At 59.8% G+C, this 15,730-nt stretch overlaps 1 protein-coding gene across 2 annotated transcripts in view; it reads right to left on the bottom strand.

Moving 5' to 3' along the window:
* The window catches only part of HPSE2 (heparanase 2 (inactive)), a 261,248-nt gene extending 251,759 nt beyond the window's left edge, over positions 1-9,489 (bottom strand). Inside the window, exons 1-2 of one of the 2 annotated variants that reach the window (XM_065553611.1) lie at positions 8,479-9,489; positions 6,679-6,836 (exon numbers count right to left, since the gene is read on the bottom strand). In XM_065553611.1, coding sequence (XP_065409683.1) covers positions 6,679-6,836; positions 8,479-8,738 — 418 coding nt within the window. In that variant the 5' untranslated portion in view covers positions 8,739-9,489. The remainder of the gene's footprint in view (positions 1-6,678; positions 6,837-8,478) is intronic. The other variant, XM_065553610.1, reaches the window with a different exon arrangement.
* Positions 9,490-15,730: the final 6,241 nt, after the last annotated feature.

Here is a 15,730-nt window from a genome sequence, read left to right as displayed (position 1 = left end):
CCCCAAGGGGTTTAAATGTAAATGGAAAAAATTCTAAATTAAATAAATGGCATGATGGTAAACAGAAGGCAAATGGAGACCATCTGCCCAGCCCCCATCAGTTCTGCCCCCTCAGCCCCCCACATCTGCCCAATCCCTATCCCCCCCCATCAGCTGTGCTCCCCGGCTGACCTCCACTCCCGCTGGGTTCCTTCACCACCCATCCTCCCAGGCTGGGGGGGGGGCAACTGCAGCAGGGCTCCCCCAGACCCTTCCAGGTAGGGGGGCAGCTCCTGGGGCTCGTCACTCCCTCCTCCTTCCCAGGTGGGGTGTTACGGAGAGGGGGAGCTGCCGAGCTCTTTCTTCTCCCCCAGCCCCTCCCTTCCTGTGAGAACAGACAGAGCTCCCTGCTTCCTGGGCAGCTGTGATTGGCTGCTTCTCTCAGGTGGCATGGCAGAGCAGCTGGCCCAGCCCCCCCAAGCCAACTGAAGAGCCATGCAACAAACTATACATGTTTTGGGGGGGGGTCTCAAAATCCAAGGCCCTCGGCTGCATCCCCTAAAGCTCCTGCATCAATCTAGTCCCCTCCCTGGCTACCTTTTCACCTGCCTTGCTGCCCTGGCTACCAGGAACAATCACCAAAATCTACCTGTGAAGTCTCCACCCTCAACTCCTTCAAGTTACTGCTAAGAACTCTCCTTCCGCGCTGGCTACAAACAGGAGCGTGTCTGCCCTTAATTAAAACAAAACACGAAGCTCTGAACCCAAAGCCCAGACATGCTGAAGGCACCACTCCCCCACCTCTGGAATGTTATTTCCTCCCTTGCATTGCAAGCTGCTTGGGGCAGGATCCCATCTAGTTCTCTGTGAAATGCCTAGAACACCTGTAAAAAGCAACAGAGGGGCCTGTGGCACCTTTAAGACTAACAGAAGTATTGGGAGCATAAGCTTTCGTGGGTAAGATGCAGTGAAGAAGTGAGGTTCTCACCCATGAAAGCTTATGTTCCCAATACTTCTGTTAGTCTTAAAGGTGCCACAGGCCCCTCTGTTGCTTTTTACAGATTCAGACTAACACGGCTACCCCTCGGATACTAGAACACCTGTGAGTGTGATAAAACACAGGACAGACACAGAGACACTCCTAGATCCCTGGGGGAGAATGACCCACCCAATGGAGGGAATATTTATCCCTTCTATTAGGGTAGTGTCTAGAGCCCCAAGCAGGATGGGGGCACCATGGTGCTAGGTGCTGTACAAACCCCGTGCAGAAAGACAGTCCCTGCCTCTAGGAGCTCTCCATCTAAATTAATGCCACATGAATTTAACCCTATGTCCAGGGGCAAAAACCCTCATAAATATCTTGTCCCACTTACACTCAGACCCCCTGTGGGAGGAACTCTCCCCACTCCTCTTGGATTCAGCCCGGATCCAAGAACCCCAAGCCCTGAAATGACCTTCTAGGCATTTAACTGAAACGCTGTTTGATATGTTCCAGGCATGGCCACGTGTCCCCTCTGCAAAAGAAAGGGAAGCGCAGCAGCTGAGCCAGCACTCACCACAATACCAAGAACGCCAGGCAGCCTCAGCCTAGCTGAGTCCCCGGGGCAGGTCCTGGCTCTTCTCTTGGGACATCGCTGTCACAAGGGGCTTAAGGCAAAGAGGCTGACATGGCCTTAACAGCTGTAGCATCACAAGTCCCTCTTTCCTAATACCTTGTTCCTATTAACTCATCCTCTCCACCCTTTTCACGTCACCCCACCCCAGGCCAATAATAGATTTTAAAACACACAAAAGCACATACAGAGAAAAATGGACAAACACAGATAACTTAGAAAAAAAGAGGTAACTAACATGACACTTGCCAGCACGCTCTCTGATTGCTCTGATCACAGGGTGCCTCCCAGACGTATACCTTTTGTCTATGTTGTTTATTTAGCTCCTCGGGGTACAGGACATCTCTTCTTATGTGTTTGTTCAGTGCCTAGCCCAATGGGGCCCTGATTCGGAGGGCAGCCTCTAGGTGCTACTACAATGCAAATAGTTCCTGCATTCTTGATAAGAGAGGCATAGTGATGCTGTGGAAAGATAACATGGCTACTAGGACTCGGTGAGGTGGGGTAGAGCTTGGCAGAGGCAGCAGGATTTCATTTCAGAGAACTGGATTCCTCTAGTGAAGCTCTCAGCGCAACCTCCACACAAAAAGATCCTCTCTAATACAATGACAGTTACTAGCTTCTGGTCATGAAGTTTCCACACAGAGATCTTAGGAACAAATAAGAAAGTTTTGCTTCTAGGCAGGAAATCCCCCTTAGCACACCTTTCTGATTTACACTGATCTCTGATAGACACCACATGTGTCCCCTCCTTCCCTCACCCACATTTGCAATGGTTCTGTTCCACATTTAAGTGATGAAAAGTTAAGACCTGTGGTTACAACTTCTATGAGAAACTTCATTTTGAAAGGCTGCTACATTTCAACTTTATTGCCATGAGGAAAACCGAAGAAACAAAAGCCTTCAGTCATTCCGTCATGAAAACCCCTAGTGAAGACATTTAATAAGTGGAAGTTCTCTGCCGCGAGTTGTTGAAATATTGACCTTTGGGCTGAAGCAGCAACATTTATTTCTACAAATGTTTTGTATGAACCATCCACAGTTTATGCCGTACAGTTCGTTTCTCCCATAGATGTTTGACTACAGCTGGCTGGGCCAGCATTTTTTCTTCAATCTGCACCTCCACGGACTGAGATTAAGACAAACTCTTCCCTTGAGATGTGTTAGGGTAGCACAAGATCAGGACTGCTTTATCGAGTGAAACACCGAGATACAAGAAATACCCAGAATGACCCACCTGCCTGTATGGAGCAGATCATACAGCCTGTTGATCTGAGTGCAAATCAGATCAGGCATCGAGAGAGAGGGGAAAAAACTGGCAAATCTGTCTGCTTTTTCCATTCAGTGCTTCACTGTTTGACTAGCGCTCTGCAAATGATTGTCTTTGCTACTGATCTACCACTGGGATCCGTCTTTCTAAATGAATTGGCTTCCTAAATCTTCAGCTACTGGCTCTTTTAACTCACAGCTAGAAAAGGAATATTTTAAAAAAACGACAAAAATTGTTACTTTTTTTCCCCTATTTGTAGTCGTTATATTCCGCTGTCTTAATTAAATAAAGCAGGATAGAGCTTTGCCACTACAGTTTCCTGAAGTTTCTTTGCCTGAATTAATGCTGTCCAAAGGGAAGGAAAAATGCTTATACAAATATTTCAAGGGAGAAAAAAATTCTAAAGAAAAAGCCAGAACCACTAATACAAAAGCAAAGTGCTGCAATTGGTCATTTTTATTTTAAATGTTAAGGTACTGAAATGCTTTTTATTATCTGTTTTTAATGAGGAAAAATAAATAAATGTGGACAATTGAAAAATTTTAAAACCCTTTAAAAACAACTATTATTAATAAAACTTTACCTGGCCACTCTCGCTAGAAGAACAGGAGTACTTGTGGCACCTTAGAGACTAACCAATGTATTTCAGCATAAGCTTTCGTGGGCTACAGCCCACTTCTTCAGATGCATAGAGTGGAGCACACACACTCTTGCTAGAGTGAGTGATTTCATTGGCATTAATAGGGTTTCTCACATGAGGAAGGGCTGCAAGATCTGGCCCAAAAGCAGGTAAGATTTGAACCTAGGCAAGATACAGGCAACACGTGGAATTGGCTAACATCCCAAAACACTGCTGATTATTTATAAAAGTCACATACAATTGGGGAGGAACCAAAGGGATGGGGGAAGAGAGAAAAGGGCAAACATCCGACCTTTTAAAAAAGGAAACAAAAGTAACCCTACAATTACCTCTCGGGGCTAGCTTCACCCCAGTTAAAGAATGGAAAATGTAGCGGGGGTGGGGTGAGGGAAACGTGTAAAAATCTGAAGAATAAGGGGACCAAGGTCAGTAAGCAGCCTGCCTTTCTAGGAGACAAATCATGCCAGACAATGTGACTGCTTTTTAGGGCTGTATTACAAAGTAGATAAAAGGAATGAAGTCAATGTAATAAATGTAATACCTTCATTGTAGTAACGCTTAATTAATACCTTAATTGTAGTACAGCACTAAATCCTTCTCTGGCATAACTGCCAGGAACAATTGAGATAAACCAGCGAGAAATCTGGTCCGATGGCTTAGAACCATCTCGGTAAACAGAATTACATTCCAGTAGGTTGGAACTCTCAAGCGGACTGAAAAACGCAGCGCTAAACAAAGGGAAATAATAAACAGCCAGGGATGGGGCTGGCGAAGGTGCCCAGCAGTGTTGAGTCTGGTCTCATTTAACATTTTCATTAATTATCTGGAAGTGGAGTAAACAGCACACTCATTTCGCTGGCAGAGGATGTGAAATTGGGAGGCGTGTGAACGCCAGCGCGGGGAGAGAAATAAGGCGAAGAGGCCAGAAATGTTAGAAATGTGGGAAGGAAACGGCAGAGCCGGGTGAAAAATGGAGGCCGGGAGACTTAGCAGAAAATCGAACTGGATTTTTTTTTCTGCTTTCTTTGGCAAAAAAAAAAAGATTTTTTTTCAACCGGCTCCATGGCTGGCAAGCTACAGGCAGGACACGGCGAAGAGACCGGGACGGAGAGATTTGCCCCGTGGCTCATGACGGTTTTGACCCGCTCTCTAAAACCAGAGCATGAGATTCGCCCTCGCTGCGTGCAGAGCGACCCCGGCCCGGCCCGGCCAGGGGAGCCGGGAAGGCATCGCGGGGCCGGGGGCCAGGGGCGGCGGCTGCCCGCAGCCGGGGTAGCACCGCGGGAGCCCGACGCGGGTGTAGTTTGGTGGCGGTGAGGAGGAGCAGAGGCTAAGAGTCGCGGCGCCGAGAGACCGCTGGATGGGTGTGAGCCCGACGGAACCAGCGCCCGAACCGGCCCCCGGTGCCGGGAACAGCCCCCGGGGTGCGGGGAACCGGAGACTGGCGAGGGCAGTGTCCGGGCTGCAGACGGGCGCGGGGACGGATGCTCAGGGCTGAATCTGCCTCTCTGGGCTCCGGTCTGCGGGGGGAGGGAACCGCATCCTCCGGCCGCTCCACGGGGAATCAGCAGGGACAGAGCCAAGCGACCGGAGCCGCCAGATGAACTCCCGCGGGCACAGCCGGACGCTCCTGCCCTGCCCTGCCCGGGGCTCCTTCGGCTGCGTCTGCCGAGCCCCGACACCCCAGCGCCAGCAGCTTCGGCGGGGCCGTGCGGGCGCCGCTGCCTCCGGTCCCGGACAACTTGAAAGCTGCGCCCCGACACCACCCCGATGGGCGCCAGGCCGCACAGGGACGCCTGGGCACTGAGCCTCCGGGCTCGGGGCCCCGAGAGGAGCACACGGGCTGCCGGGGCGGAGTGACTCACCCAGCCCGGAGGGCAGCCGGGGCAGCGCGCTGCTTTCACACGCCAAGGGGACCGAGGCCGAACAGGCCCGGCCGAAGGGCGAGTGTGTGGGAGCGTTACTGGGGGGCGGGGGTGTAAACAGGCGCCTACCAGAAAGCGGGTTTTACCCGGGATCCAGAAAGTATCTTCCGAGCCCGCCACCCCCTACACACAGCCCCGAACCGCACACCCCGGCCTCCCGCACTACCACAACCACACCCCCAGCCGCCCCCCCAACTACACACCCCGAGAACCACACACCCCAGCCCTCCCCTCACCACAACTACTCACCCCGAGAACCACACACCCCAGCCCCCCCACAACTACACACCCCGAGAACCACACACCCCTGCCCCCCTCACCACAACTACACACCCCGAGAACCACACACCCCAGCCCCCCTCACCACAACTACACACCCCGAGAACCACACACCCCAGCCCCCCTCACCACAACTACACACCCCGAGAACCACACACCCCTGCCCCCCTCACCACAACTACACACCCCTGCCCCCTCACCACAACTACACACCCCGAGGACCACACACCCCTGCCCCCCTCACCACAACTACACACCCCGAGAACCACACACCCCTGGCCTCCCCGCACCACCACAACCACACACCCCAACCCCCACCATCACAACTACACACCCCGAGAACCACACACCTCTGCCCCCCTCACCACAACTACACACCCCGAGAACCACACACCCCGAGAACCACACACCCCAGCCCCCCCTCCCACCACAACTACACACACCGAGAACCACACACCCCTGGCCTCCCCGCACCCACCACCGCTATCCCCTCACACACCCCCAGAACCGCACACACACCTGGCCTCCCTCCGACCCCAACACAGCAGAAATAAGGAGAGTCAAAGCACCGACCAAAGCCAAGGGCAAAGGTCCGTTCTCCTGCCCGGCCCGTAGCGGCCCGCACCGGCCCCTCCCGCACTCACCCGGGAGTCGGCGGCAAACGCAGCTCACCGTTCCAGCAGGAGCCAGGCTTTGACCCCTCCCGGTCCCGGGGGCCGCTGGCCGCCCTGCGGTCCAGGGCCTGGAGATCTGCAGCGACTCGGCCCCCGCAGAGCCGCCTGCCAGACACACGGGCCTGTGCCCCAGCTGCCCTCCCGCCGCCCCACACCGACACCCCGCGTCCTGCCTCGCGTCCCGCTGCCCAGAAGCCGGGGGTCCGGCGCACACCCCGCAGCGCGTCTCACAGCCGGTGCCTCTGGCGCGCACCGACCCAGCTGTCCGCAGGGACCCGCCGCGCCCTCCCCGGCTCACCGTCCTCGTAGTTCTTGAGGTAATAGTCCGGGCCGGGCCCCCCGCGGCTCTTGGCCGGGTTCTTCAGGTTCTGGAACTGCAGGAAATCGGTCCTCTTCCCCGCGAAGCGCAGAAAGGCGGGAGCCAGGCCCCGGGCCAGGGTCACCAGGCGCCTGGAGCTGGGAAGGAGAGAGCGAGGCACTGAGGGGGGAGCACCGGGGGCGCTGGCCCGGGGCGCCCCGGACCCAAACACCTCCTGCGGAGCAGCCCACCCCCGGGGGTCCCGGATCTTGGAGGGTCCCAGCAGCCCCGTTTCCTCTTCCGCAGGATGCAAGGCCGAGCCGGTCCCTGCCCAGCGCTGGCCGCAGCCCCCGCTGAAGCCTGGGGCTGCCCCGGATAACTCGGGGGCCGGGCAGGATCGGGCCCGAGGCATTCCTGGCCAGGATCTCGGGCTGCTCGTCTCCCCCAGAAGCCCGCGCAGGCCCGGGGACCCCCGATGGGAGAGAACTCCCGCCGGGACACTGCAGCCGAGCCCGGGCGAGGCGCTCGCGTCTCATTCGGGCTTTTAAAGACCTTCCAGCGGCCCCGGCGCGGCTGCAAACCCACCTGGGGAGCCCGCTCGGGCCGGCAACCAGCCCCGGAGCGGAGCGGAGCGGCGGGGAGAGCCGCTACTTCTCTCCCACTGCGCCCGGCCCTGGTCGCCTTAGCCCGGCAACCGGAGCCCGCCTCGGCAAAGATGGGGGCACCCACCCGCTTTCCCGGGAAATGGCCAACTGGTCCCTCCCCAGGACCCCGGCGGGCCCGACCCTAGCGAGCCTGCACCATTGCGGCTGCCCGTTCCCGGGGGCGCCGCAGCTTCGCTAGCGCACAGGCGGTCCCATCCCTCGGTGAGTGCGCGCCCCGCGCTGTGCAGCTGCCCGGCCCGCGGACCCTCCCCTGGGCCCGGCTTGGTGGTTTCCAACCGAACCTTGTCTCCGCGCTTCGCCTCTCCGCCGCGGCCAGTCCCTGGGACGCTGCCCGGGCCCTCCGCGGAGCAAAGGGCAGGCGAGCTTCTGTTCCAAGGGAACCCAGAGGCGGACACCGGGGTAGCCTGCGCCCCGGGCCGGGGTCCTGCTTGTGGGGCTGCGCGCCGGAGCCCAGCGTCCAATCCTGCTTTCCCGGAGCGTGCCCCGCCGTGTGTTTGCGTTACTAATCCTCCGCGTAACCGGGAAATGTAGCTGAGCCGAGCCTCGGCGCGCTGGAAGCGGGTCCCGCCAGAGACACCCCGCTCCCCTGCAGACCTCCGGCCCGACTGCCCCCGGGAAGGGAGGGGACGCTCCCCGGGCGGGGCTGCCTCCTCCAGGCCGCTGCAATGCCACATTATCCGGGCGAAGCACGGCTACTTACCTCGGAGGCAGGGTTTGCCCTCGGTACCAGGAGCTGCCTGCTCGCAACTAGCCGAGCAGCCGACGGGCGAGCGAGCCGGCCCCGCAGCCCGAACCCGAACCCGGCTCCCCGCCCGGCAGGAACCAGGAGCGGTTCGGGGGGGCGTCCCCGCTCGGCTCCCTGTGCTGGCTCGGCACCGCCTGCTGCTTTTGGCCGAGGCTAATTGCTGGGGAGAGGGAAGCCCGACATTTTTTCAGTCATAACTGATAAGTTTCTGAAATGCCTTCTCCATTGCAAACATGTGCATCTTAATGGGAAACACTCAATGCTCCGTCACAACAAGCGCCGGCCGCAGCGCGGAGCCGGCCCAGGGCTCTGGACCATTCGCCTGGCCTCTCTGGGGGCTGCGAGTGGGGAGCGGGGCGGAGAGGGGTGCACGCGGAGCTCCCGCCTTACCTTAAGAAATCGAGCCAGCCATCATGGATGATGGACGGGTCCAGCTGCAAGGAGAGGAAGTTCTCACTGGTTATCCTGACAGGGCTCTTGGTGTTCACATCCAGAAGAATGAGAGTCCGTCCCTTCACTCCTGGAGGTTTCTCTGCGGGGACCGCTCTCCTGTCCCCGGCTTGGGAGGAAAGGGAGAGGTGCGCCATCAGAGCCAGCCAAGGGGCCAGGAGGGCGAGGACCCCCGGGGGGCAGGAGCTGGGATGGGGCATGCTGAGCTGCGGGACCCCGCTAATTACACCCCTCTTTCGGCAGGGGCTCGCTGGTGGCTAATTGTCCTTATCTAAAGTGTGGGGCTCGCTGCCTTTTTTTGCAATGTTTTGGTGCTGGTGGAGGGGAACTCACGCCCCTGACCAGCCTTTCCAGCAGCCGGTGCCAAGACGCCTTGTTAACCGGCACCGCCCCTTTAAGAGATGTAGACTGCGGACATTTTTAACTTTTTCAAGGTAAGGGAAGTCTCCTGGTTTAACCCTCTCAGCTCAGAGCTCAGGAGTCTCGTCACGAGGCCAAATGTGACCGTGGCGAGTTCGAGGTGTCGTTGTTTCATTTGCATTTGATGGACAAGAACTTGGGGTAAAATGGTCGCTCAGGGAGACCCAGGGCAGTGGCCCCTCACCCCACGCAGGGCTGCACGAGCGCTACAAGACTTGCACACGCGTCCTGCCTGCATTTGCAGGCTCTTTGGGCCGGGGACTCGGTGTGATGTGTGCGGATGGTCGCATTGCTCTCTCCGGACTGGGTGAGTCCTGCGCTCGCTTTTCCGCCACTCTTCCCTCCCAACTTGTACAGGAATTGGCTTCCGCCATCCTTACTGCCTTGTGCAGTCAGTCCGAGCCACGGAACTTTACTGGCACAAGTATTTGTGGAAAGTGCAGGTCAAAAGTCTTGTGCCCTGGTACTAGTATCTGCATTATAGCAGCCCACACACCAAATGTCTCTTTGCAGGCACACAAGTATCCATGCCAGAAGTGCAGGCACAACTATGCCGCCAAGGAACAGAAACAAATACTATCCGATCGATCACAACAAATCAACACCAGGCAATTCATAAATAATGAGTATAATAAGGGGGCCAAACACACACCGAAAATGAATAATTTCAACTGATGAATAAATGGCCGGGGGTCGCCAGGGCTCCTGAGTTGGAAACAAGGCTGAATGAATCTCGTGATTCATTTGGAATGATGAACTCGCTGGGATTCTCAGATTCATAGATTCTAACCCCTGAGATCATCTAGTCTGTCCTCCTGCATAACACAGGCCAAAGAATTTCACCCACTGCTTCCTGCATGAAGCCCAATCATTCACGGGTAAGCTAGAAGATACTGTAGGTTTTAGGGAGACTTGCCCAGTGGCAGGGAGGGTGAAAAGACCCCAAGTGATGAAGAAGTTACCGCATGGCAAATTTAGCAAAGAAAGGCCGGGCTGAAACACCCCAGTCCCCAACGCAGGGGAGGTTGCCTGGCCCACCATCTCCCATATTCTGAAGGACCCTTTTGATTTGCTTCTGGCAGCCTCATGTTTGGGAAATATGCCCCAGTCCTGCAATCCCTGCTTCTGAGAAATGTTCACTCTTCAATGAAGAAAAATCCGCCCTGGTTGTGCTGAGCACTCAGAGACAGACAGTAAGAAAGATCTGTGCCCTGTTCACAGTCTAAAGAGGTCAGAGGAGAAAGGGGGGGACACGCAAATAGACACAATGTGTATAGACAGAGCTATTTTCTGTATAAAATAGCTATCCATCTATAAAGTAAGGGCCAGCGTCTCCCTGGAGCCTTCCTGCCACCAATGGTTGGCTGGTTTCTCACATGTCCGGTGGCAGATCTAGCTAGCTATGGGTTTAGACTAACCCATACCCACAGCAGAGAGGCTGAGTAAACCCTAGAAGCACATGGGTGAATACAGAGTGTAGACGCCATCCAACCTGTTACCTGGGGCTCCCTCCAGTCTTTAGCTGAACAACCTACTAATATGTGAGAAAACCAGGAACTGGCCTCACTGGGATTTACTGTGTGTTACTATGTTGGCTAACTGGAGCTGAGACTAATAGAATTAACTCTGTTGTCTGGACAATGCCTAAATAAATAAACAAGGAGAGATACCTATCTCCTAGAACTGGAAGGGATCCCGAAAGGTCATTGAGTCCAGCCCCCTGCCTTCACTAGCAGGACAAAGTACTGATTTTGCCCCAGATCCCCAAGTGGCCCCCTCAAGAATTGAACTCACAACCCTGGGTTTAGCAGGCCAATGCTCAAACTTCATGGAGGCTAGTCTCTACTGCCAGAAAGGTGTGTTGACATGGGGACAGTGTTATTTTCCCAACAGTCCTGGTGAGAGGAGGTGGGGTAGTTTTAAACCCCAGTGGAGATAGTGGCCGTCACCTACACACCTACACATGCACACTTTGACTAGCTATTGCCAGGTAAAACCTATCCCCACAGGCTGCTGGCACTATCGGCTTGGGTAGGGGTAGGGTTTTGTTTGCCTTGTTCGGGTTGTGTGATCTAATTTGTGGGGTTGTTTGGTTTTTGTGGGGCGGGAGGAGCTGGCTGAGCTCAGTAGAGCTGGGAATTGGTTCCCTGTTGTACTGTCACTTTCTGCGCCTCTACCGGTGCCTGGCCCCCGAGTTATCCGGCAGGGCCTAGGGCCACTCTTCAAACTACCGATTTATTCGTTTTGAACAGGCCAGGTGCCTCCTTGTACCGGTGCGAGAGAGGGGCCAAATGCAGGGAGCTGGGCACTTCCCAGAGCCCCGGAGAGCTGCGGGCACTTCTCACCGCCTCAGGAACAGCGGGTCTGGGGGGCAAAGCACTTGCGGTCTGAGCGGGCTAGAGGCCAAGGCCGGGGGTCAGACAGTGAATTACACAGACTGGCCTGCCCCGCCCTGCCCATGCGAGAACTGCTCCTGCCCCACGGGTCGCCTGGCTGCCGAGGGCCGCTGAAGGGATGGTACATCCACAGCTCTGCCTGCTGCATGGAAACCCCACAGGCGTCCGATTCATCCCCCCCGCTGCACCGGGCCGCACTCCCGCCTCCTGCGGGGCTGCTGTCCGAGTCTGCCCCTGCTGGGGGGAGAGGCGCCCAGGCGGGGGGAAGAGGGGGTCTGGCAGGATGCCCGGGTTCCCAGGCTCACACAGACTAGCGGCCGCCCCGTCCCCTCCACTCAGCCGGGGCCCTGCGCGCAGCACCAAGAGCGGGGGAGCACCGGGATCCATCCACCCCCTGCAGCGCCGAGCACTCCTCCTGCAGCCCCGGCTCGGAGGGGGAAGCTCCCGCAGCGCGAGGAGCAAGGGGGCGAGGCCGGGGCTGGCCCTACCGGCCCCAGGAGGGCCGCCGCCTTCCCTGCCCGCTGGGGACGAGCCCCGCTCCTTACACTAACGCCGCGGCCTAACCCGCCGGGTCGCTCCCACACTCCGCTGCTCTCTGAGACGGGTCCTCGCCGCCTAAGCCCTTGCTGCCGGTCACTGCCCCGCAGCCCCGCCCTGCCCTTCCACGGCACGAGGCAGCCTGGCACGGGCCCACCCAGCCCGGGGGGCGGTGCAGAGCCCCGCGGGTGCCTGGGCACTGGCCCCCCGCAGCACAGACAAGGCCTCCGAACCCGCACTGCCCGGAGAGCCCAGGCGAGCCCGCGGGCTCCATACAGCCCTACCTGCCCCCGGTGCGCAGGGGACTGACACCCTACCCGGGCCCCAGGCAGACCCCCGCTCTCACCAGGCACCCGGGGGCCGGCGCGGGGGCAGCCCCAGCCAGGCCGTGATTCCCCGGCTCACCATCTGGAGGCTCGCCTGGGGCTCGCCCGAGCCTGCAGTGCCAGTGCAGAGCAGGGTCCCCAGCGCCACCTGCCGGTCACTGCTCCTCAGCACAGCGCCGCCTGGGCCACCCTGGCACGGGTCAGGCCTGGAGCTGCAGGGAGCCGGGTCCTTCACTGCCGTCCTGTCCCCCCTGGATCGCCCCAGGCTCTGGGAGGAGACCGCTACTGCTCCGCCCCAGGGGAAGTGCCCCCTGCCCGGCTAAAGCTGGTTGGTGCCGCCCCAGCGCCCTGCAGGCCCTGCCTTCCTCCAGGGAACAGGGCACACCCGCGCCAGGGACAACTGTCTGCACGAGGCCGGCTCCCGCCGCCCCCAAGCAGGGACCAGGCGAGACCCGCGGGATAGCGCCCTGCTCAGGCACCAGACCGCAGCTAGGCCAGGCTCCCTCCGCCCAGGCTGCTCCAGCCCGGGCCCTTGCGTATGGCCTGCAAGTCACTGCACCGACTTACCGGGTCCCCCGGGACTGTTACTCCCGGGGGTTCCCGGGGCTGTTACTCCCGGGGGTTCCAGGTGCTGTTACTCCAGGGGGTCCCGGGGCTGTTACTCCCGGGGGTTCCAGGTGCTGTTACTCCAGGGGGGTCCCGGGGCTGTTACTCCCGGGGGTTCCAGGTGCTGTTACTCCAGGGGGGTCCCGGGGCTGTTACTCCAGGGGGGTCCCGGGGCTGTTACTCCCGGGGATACCCCGGTGCTATTACTCCCGGGGGTTCCAGGTGCTGTTACTCCAGGGGGGTCCCGGGGCTGTTACTCCCGAGGCTCCCCCCGTGCTGTTACTCCAGGGGGGTCCCGGGGCTGTTACTCCCGGGGATACCCCGGGGCTGTTACTCCCGGGGGTTCCAGGTGCTGTTACTCCAGGGGGGTCCCGGGGCTGTTACTCCCGGGGGTTCCCGGGGCTGTTACTCCCGGGGATACCCCGGGGCTGTTACTCCCGGCGGTTCCCAGGGCTGTTACTCCAGGGGATCCCAGCAAGGGCAGAGTGTAACCCCCTCCCCCTGCCACTGGCCTGCGCTTTCCAGGGGGTGCGGGCAGCCTGCCTCGCTGCTGGTGCCAGCCCAAGGAAGGGAGCGGGGCACGGCCGTGAGAGCAGTGCCTGGTAAGCTCAGACCCCCCAGCAGGGGAATAAATCCCCGGGGATCTCTGCTGGAGCAGGACTGGGCAAGGCGAGCCTGTGCCGGGGTGCCCCGCCCGTCCTGGGGCGGGACCGGGCACAGTCCGCACAAGCCCCCTTGGGGTAACCACCCCACTAGCCTCAGCGGGGCCAGAAGTTCACCCCGCCGCCCTGGACGCTTCTCCTCCGGCCATGGCCCGGGCTGCAGGCAAAGGAGGCGCCCGCCGCCGGACTGGGGAAGGGCCGGACCCACCACCAGCCCGGCCGGTCACACGGCCCATGGCGCCGCAGGGGAGGGGAGCAGCCCGGCTGCAGCCCGGGGAGCTGGGGTGACCCACGAGCCGCAGAAATAAAGGCCGCAGCCAGGGCGCTAAAGGGGGAACTGATCCTCCTCCACCGAGCCGTCGGTGGGGGCAGGATCCGGACCCAGAGCCCATCTCCGGCCGGGAGAGCTGAGGGCTTCTCAGCGGAGCGGACCCGGGGCCTGTAGCCCCACCCCGCACAACGAACGGCTCCCGGGGCGGGGGGCAAGAACCGCCTTGCAAGGGGGGGTCTCCCCCTGGAACCCGCCCGAGCTGCTCTGACAGCGCCGCGCCCTACGCCGGGGAGCGCAGGGGCCACCTCCCCGTCGCCAGCGGAGCCGTCCCTGCCCTCGAGGCACCCGCGTCCCCCCGGGCCGCTCGCCTCGCTGAGCCACCGCGCCAGGGCCCCATCCCTGCTCAGTGGGCGCCCTGGGGCCCTGTACAGGCCGCCCTGGCTCCCAAGGCAACCCCGGGATGGGATCGGGGCGCAATGCCGCGTGGATTCCCGTGGCCCCGGAGCGCCCCGGCGGTGCTGCCCGGCTCGGCCCCGCGCTACAGCCAAGGGGACCCTGCCCAAGCGCAGCCGCGGAGCGTAACGGGGCAAGGGCCGGCCTGGCCGGGGGCCTGACCCCGCAGCGGAGAGTTCGCTTCACCCGGCCCGGCTCTGCTAGGCAGGGCGCGGCGGGCCCCAGTCCGCACATCGCCGCCTGGCGCCCGCACCGCCCCGCACCGCTCCCAGTGCTCTGGGCAGCTTAACAGCGCAGCTCCAGGCGCTGCAGCGGCCTCGCAGCCGCGGGCCCTGGCGCCGGGGGACAGGGCAGGGCCGGGGCGAGCCGGAGCGGCGCTTTACTGCCCCGGGGGCTCCCAGCGCCTCCTCTGTCTCCTTGGGCCGCTTCTCTCTTTGCGCCGTTACTGGTCTGTGCCGCGGGGACCGCGTTGCCACCTCGTTCGTGCTGGGAGAGGAGCCCCCTGCTCGGCGCGCCCCAGGGCAGGAGGGGATCCCGCTCAGCCCCGGGGAGGGAGGACAGCCCGGCCGGCCTGGAGAATCCAGCCCTGCCTGTAACGATACAACAGCCTCCTGACCCCGGCCTGCTCAGCGCACCCAGACAAAGCGCCGGCCGGCTGCCTTCTCCAGCAGCGCTCCGGAAATAACCTTCAGATGCGCCGGCACCGTTAGACCTGGGAGAGACTCCCACTGACTTCAGCGGGGCAGGGTGTGACCCACAGAGCTCATCGTGGGGAGGGTTCCCAGGCAGAGGGGCCAAACAGCAGTGCTGGGCCCTGGCCCAGCTCCCAGCGACACAAGGACCCCCCCTTGCAGCTCCTGCCCAGAACCATTCCGCAGGAAGCACATGGATGGACAGGCAGATCTCCCGGGATGGTCAGCCCCAACAAAACCCACTGGGAACAAACGGCCACAGGTAGAACAAGGTGCAGCCCCCAGGAAGCAGCTGTGCTGACCTGGCCTCTCTCCCCAGGGCACTGCAGAGCAAACAGGTGAGCTGGGGCCAGGAGCTGAGTCATGGCCAGTTATATCTACCCCTCGGAGGGCTCCTGAGCGGAGCTGGGTGAGCCTGCAGGTGTTTCTAGCAGCCTAGTGCCCCCAGTGAGGCTGGGATTTCATCCAGATCAGTGGGAGACTAGGGCCGTTTGCACATGAGATTCTTTTTTAAAACCCCAAACAAGCAGCTATTGTTAGTTTAATGAGGTGCTGTGCAAGGAAGTGAGGGGGCTAGGGAGAGGCGAGGGAATCAAAGGCAGAAAGCTCCACCGGGACCAGAGGGAATTTTTAAAATTTTGCTTTAGCAAGAGCCTATTAGGCTCATAGGATCAGGTCTTGCAACTGAAGACCCCTGCTCCCCCTGCAAGCCCCATTGGGGCCAGCAGGATCTGGGCCTAGGTGCCTCTTTGTGCTTTTCAACTGGGTTTTTGTTCTTCAAGCAGTTCCCCAGACAGCAGGGCCTCACCCTCCCTGCATTACTGGGCAT

This window comes from Chrysemys picta, chromosome 7 (genome assembly GCF_011386835.1).
Source record: "Chrysemys picta bellii isolate R12L10 chromosome 7, ASM1138683v2, whole genome shotgun sequence".
In the NCBI taxonomy this organism is placed as follows: Eukaryota; Metazoa; Chordata; order Testudines; family Emydidae; genus Chrysemys; species Chrysemys picta.
Note: the sequence above shows the minus strand (reverse complement) of the source record. Positions and strands in the feature narration are given on the sequence as shown.